General features: G+C 52.4%; 1 protein-coding gene across 1 annotated transcript in view; it reads right to left on the bottom strand.

Annotated features, from left to right (window-relative positions):
* Wscd2 (WSC domain containing 2) overlaps positions 1 to 6000 on the bottom strand; it is a 90078-nt gene that overhangs the window by 25909 nt on the left and 58169 nt on the right. Inside the window, exon 4 of the mRNA XM_021186873.2 lies at positions 3749 to 3933. Within this exon, the coding sequence (XP_021042532.1) occupies positions 3749 to 3933 (185 nt within the window). The remainder of the gene's footprint in view (positions 1 to 3748; positions 3934 to 6000) is intronic.

Here is a 6000-nt window from a genome sequence, read left to right as displayed (position 1 = left end):
ACGACTTTAGAAGTTGGGTTAAATGTATTTTTATTTTGCTATGTTTAGGTATGGCCCCATAGACTTATTTTGGACAAGCCTATGGGACCTGGGGGGGGGGGGGGGGGAATCTCTCTGCAGAAGGCACAGACAGCTCTCTGGATCCTCTCCACCCCAAATCCTGCAAGCATCTTCAGACAGACACACTCTCCTGTGACCTATAAAATCACAAAGTTCTCTCCACCACCAGCTGGTCTGTCCCTGCGGGGAAAGGAAGCTAAACTCCACCGTACATTTAGCAAACTGTTATGACAACTGTAATCTCTCCAAGAAAGACAGTCCATTTCTTGCTTCTTTTGTATGTACCAAGAGTGAATCTGTGTGCCCTGGAGTCTGTGTCAAGGCAGGAAGGCAGGGCACCTGCAGAGATTGGCCCAGCCCACCTCTGAATGTCTTCATTACTGTAGGAACTAGTGACCTCCTCAAGGGTCCACCAGGGTGGTGCTCAGGAAATAAATGCCCCCGTAGGACCTTTTGATTGGAAGTGTTCTCTGCGAGTTCTCAAGGAGCTCTGCAAATGGAGTCTTGTTTCTATCCTCTTCATTTCCTGGAAAGGGTGTTCAGGTCATCTATGTTTGCCAAGAGCCAGCAACTTAGATGACACCTTTTGGAGCCAGCGACTTAGACGACACCTCTCTGAGTTGTTTATGCAGATCACAGGTGTGGGAGTCAAAGGTATTTTGGAGTCAGGACAAAAGCAGAAGAGATGATATAAATCTTAGAGCCAGGAGACAGGAAAGGGAGTCAGGGGTTAGGGGTCACGGGAAGGAGGAGACAGGCTGAAGCTGAGTCCTTGCAGAAGTGGAGCTGTTCCAACTGGGTGTCAAAACCTGTTTCCAGCCACCTTCAGTTCCCAGAAGGCACCAGGAAGCTGTGCCCGTCACCATGTCTGATCTGCCTACAGACTTTTCTACGTCCGGCTCCTCATGTTTAGATATTCCTGGGGTCCTTGGTCGTGGCAGGAAGTTTCAAGTCCTTCCCTTCTCTACCAGGCAAAGCTTAACCTATCATTTGAGGAACCCCCACCAAATGCGCTCCCTTCTGCGGTGTCTCCCAGGGTGTTCCACAGAGCTACTTCTGCTCTCTGCACACACACACACACACACACACACACACACACACACACACACACACACCCGTTTCCATAAGTTTACGATGGAGACTCGAGGAAGCTGCTTCTAACAAGGCATTTGCTGAGTCTGGATGAATGATGGTCGATTGCTCACCTCAACCCTCCTGAGAAGAAGATTCCACTCCAGTCTCCCCTTGGCTCTCCCCCAAGGCTGAATCAAACCAGCTGGCATCCAACTGTCACCCCAGGACTGTGGCCTCCTGGGAAGAGTGGCCGCACCTCCTGCATCGAGTCTACATGAGAGCACACGGCACCCTGCTTCAGAATCTCCACACACTGCGCTGCTGGCAAGGAGCAGCCCAGCAGGCATCTCGGCTGGACATCTGGTCAACCAGCTGCCTTCCTACCCACACTACCTCCATTCTAGTCTCAGGGAAGCAGCCTTGAGGTTCACAGTAAAGCTTGGCTTTCCTTTAGTTCTCCTGTGGAAGGCTTCACGACTTGCACACCAACACTGGAAACATCTCTGGTCGCCTTAGAGCAGTGGTTCTCAACCTGTAGGTCGTGACCCCTTTGGGGGCATAATAACCCTTTCCGGGGGGGGTCACATATCAGATATCCTGCATACCAGACATTTCCATTATGACTCATAGCAGCAAAATTACAGTTATAACGTAGCAATGAAAATAATTTTATGGTTGGGGGGGTCACCATGACAGGAAGGACTGTGTTAAAGGGTCACAGCATTAGGAAGGTCGAGAACCACTGACCTAGAGGGTGCACAGTTTCTCAATAGAAACAGCCTCCTCTCCTTCTGCATATAGCACCACATAAAGAAGCTTTTTCTTGGGCAGTGCGTTGCTCCACCCGGGGGACCTTTACTACCACAGAGATATGCAGACTGAGCGGGAGAACGCATCCCTGCTGCTCCGTCCTCCCTGTTTGTATAAAGACCTCCTCACACAGGAGATTCCACCATCAGTGTGTGTCACACAGCTGCATCCAGCTGAGGAGCTTTTGATTTAAATGCAACACCAGAGAATCAGAAGCGGCTGCCTCTCCGATGATCCGGCTAGCAAGACACAACCCCCTAAATCTCTCCCACCATCCCGGCTGCATCCACCGTCAGCAGCCGTGTCCCATCAGTGCCTGCGACGCTCGAGGCTGTCTCTTCTGGTGGCCAAAGTGCCAGCACCATCAGCACTTGATTATCCATACAAATGAGGCCAACCGTGGGGATGGGCAGTCTGCCATTTTGTTAGACCCGAGTAGCACCGAGGGTCAGAACCAAGCCCGAGGCGCCGGCTTTCTCCAGCTAAGGTTTCCCACCTCTGCACTTTGCCAGCCCCCCCCCCCCCGACCTTCAGACGTGACCCGAGGTACAACTGGCACATTTGCAAATCAGTGACACGCTCAACCCTGTTCACTTCGGGGCAAAGCTTGCAGGATGCTACTACCAAGGCCCAGGATCTCAAGCCATGCACTGTGATGGAGACACCCACCGAGAAGATGTCCCACCCCTACAGGCAGGTGTGGAGCCGCAGTCAAACACACCCGTGTGTTCTTGTCTCACTGTACAGAGGGTGGGAGCTATGGAGCGGCTGCCTGGAATGGCCTGAGGGAACCCAGCTGTGCCTCGTACCTCAGGCCTGCCATCCCGGCTACTCTGGAGGCCAAGGCTTTGGGAAGGGTAGTGGGGCGATGACCCACAGAAGAGATGTCTCCTGCCTCTCCCCACACGTCCTCTCCATGGTGTGCAAACTGCAGATTTTTCCCAGAAAGAGCAGAGCAGGGAAGTCTGAACTGGAGAAGATCCCTCACTGCTCTTGGGCTTTGTGGCTAAGTCAGGTTTCTCACCTCAGATGGGGGTGTCTAAAAGCAGTGCTTCCTTCCCTCCCCCTCTCTCCTTCCCTCCCCCTTTCTTCCTTCTTTCCCTTTCTCCCTCCCTCCCTCCCTCCCTCCCTCCCTCCCTCCCCCTCCTTTCCTTTCCTTTCCTTTCCTTTCCTTTCCTTCTTCCTCCCCCCTCCCCCTCCCTCCCTTTTTTCCTTTTTATTTTGTGGTCCTAGAGACTGACCCAGGGACCTTGTGCATGACAGACAAGTACTCTACCACTGAGCTACATTTCCAGTGACCCCCCCCCAAACAACCCTTAAACCTGTTTTGAGACTGGTTCTAACTATGTTGCCCAGGCTGGCCTCAAGCGTCCTCTGTAGCCCAGGCTGCCCTTGACTTGCTGCCTCCCCAGTAGCAGGAATGCCAGGCCTGTGCCACGAGGCATAGCTCTCCTTCTGCCTATTTCAGGGGTCACCATGAAGATGATGTGAGCTAGCCCGAATCATGAGCTCAGAAAGGGACAAGGGCTTCATGCTCTCATGGTCTTGGCTACCACCTTGCCCCAGGTAGTGCAGACAATCTCGTCTCGGAAAGAGACGGGCCAAGATCAGGTCCAGACTCAGTGGGGCAGAGGAGAGCAGGGACATTGGAAGATTAAGGGCTGGAGTGGTTGCTCAGGAGGGAGGCAAAGCCTACTGTGCCCTTGGAATGATGTGCCCACAGAAGGCACAGGGCAGACACTGAGGGCAAGACCATCAGGGACCCTCAGGCCCAACAGCAGAGGGGTGGGGTGGACTCACGTACACCTTCGGGCAGACTCTTGAGCCAGCTGCAGCCGGTAGACTGAAAGACGGTTGATGCCGCCACACACACTGCCCCGCTCCCCTTTGCATTCCATGTCACAGTCCGATTCGCTCACGTTGGCTGCCTGGATTTTGTGGCCACAGTAGCACTCGGCACCGAACTCCAGCCCAGCATACAGGTAACCCCTGGGGGTGGGGAGGGGGGAGCTGCTGTCAGGCAGGGCAACAGCACCAGGGAGACCCCAGGGGACAGGACACTCCAGGGGGCATGGAGACCAAGGATTGAAAGCAATGGAGACTTCAGAGCAAGGACAAAAGGTGGAGGGTAGGGATGGAGGAGGGATGGGGTCATGCCTACTCCATAGGGCAGGTCACCCTGCTGGGGGTCACAGAGGGTGAGGAGTCAGAGATCCCTGGGGACATGGAGAACATCCTGGGGTTATCCAACAGCCCTCATCACTGCCTGATGTTTTACATCCTTCATGTCCATATTGACACTCACATTCACACATGATACATGCACACACATACATTCATAGATACACATTGATACTCTCACTCATATACAGACATTCACTCATGCAAACCTATGTATACATGCACACATATACTCTTACATACTCACATGTTTAAATACTCTCTCACACACACCCATACAGCTATGCACACATCATACAGCTATGCACACATACACCCATACAGCTATGCAATACACATACACAGCCACACACATACACACACACCCATACAGCTACGCACATACACAGCCATACCCACACCCAATCCTGAGCACACACCCACAACCACCACCCTGCCCCTCTCCCCTCCCCTTCCACCTTTGAAGAACCCAACCTCCACCTTCCAGGAACCTATTACCTCATTGCCAGGTCCCTTGGGAAGCACTGAAGAAGGGGGGAGGAGCCAGGGCACTTGGATCCCTCTGGCAGGCTACAAAACCAACCTCACACACCCAGCCAAGAAGAAAATTTCTTCCTCCAAACAAAGAAAAACAAAATTCCAGAGGCTGTCAGGACGTGCTATTTTTTCCTAGCCGTGGAATCTTTTCCTAAAAAGGTCACTCGGTGGACACCGATCTAAACACATGGAAGGAGGCTGCGGGCTCTGGCTGAGAATTCAGGGAGTGGGGAGCCCTGCCAGCCTCCTGCTCACCGTGCTCCCAGAGCCACGAGGGCTCCTCAGAGAGCAGCCTGCCAGAACGTCCCTTGACAGAGGAAATGCTGGTGGCAACCGCTTTCTCCCAGATCCTGATGTGGTGCTGGGTAGATGGGGGAGCCACCCAGATTTATGGCTGTACGTGCCCTGGTGACTTGGTGACATTAGCTCTGCCCCATTCACCTGTTCCTCTCAGAGGATGAAGCAAGAGCAGCTGACATGACAGAGCCTCTTGGAATCTCACTGGCAGGACCTGCTCCACGTCCCTGTCCCCAGACATCTCTCGGGACCCTCTCCTACAACGGAACCCACGGACAGAAGCAGCGTTTCCCAAGGAAAGCACGCCGTCAGTTCTGAAACTGGAGACAAGCCTGTGTCTCAGGCAGACGGGATGAAGGCTGAGGAGGAGGAACATGGCTCGAGAGAATGCTCAGCAGCTTCCAGTCAGGGAAGGGGCTTGCATGTCAGCTGACATCTCCTGGCTTGGGAGAGCTCGGGGCCCACAGGGTGTTTGTAAACTGCATTAAGAGGTGGAGTTTAAAACCAGGCACGATGACACAGGCCTGCAATTCCAGTGACTGCAGAGCTTGAGGCACGAGGATGCCAAGACTTGTGATCACACAGCCACCACATCTCAGAGACAATCAATCATCTGTCCAGACTAAGCTCACTCACGTAACCAGCTGACCACGCACACCATACCTTACAAGCCTGCTCCTCGACACACTCCATATAGTTGTACGGTCATACTCACATACATGTAGACATACATGTACACAAACATGTATATATATTTATATATGTGTGTACACACATGCTCATCTGCATACATGTGTATGCTCATCCATATGCAGACATACACATTCACAAACATGTACATATGCACTTATATGTGTGTACACACGTTTATGTACACACATGCATGTGCACATATATGCAGACACACGTACATATATACACATGCATGTACACACATGAAGACATGTATATAAACATGTATCTACACATTTGTATGTATGTACATACATGCTTATGTGCGCACACATATGCAGACACATGTTTACGTGTACACACGGGCAT

Source organism: Mus pahari, chromosome 23, assembly GCF_900095145.1.
Source record: "Mus pahari chromosome 23, PAHARI_EIJ_v1.1, whole genome shotgun sequence".
NCBI classification, from domain to species: domain Eukaryota; kingdom Metazoa; phylum Chordata; class Mammalia; order Rodentia; family Muridae; genus Mus; species Mus pahari.
The sequence above is the reverse complement of the archived record's forward strand: the minus strand, read 5'-3'. Positions and strand labels throughout refer to the sequence as shown.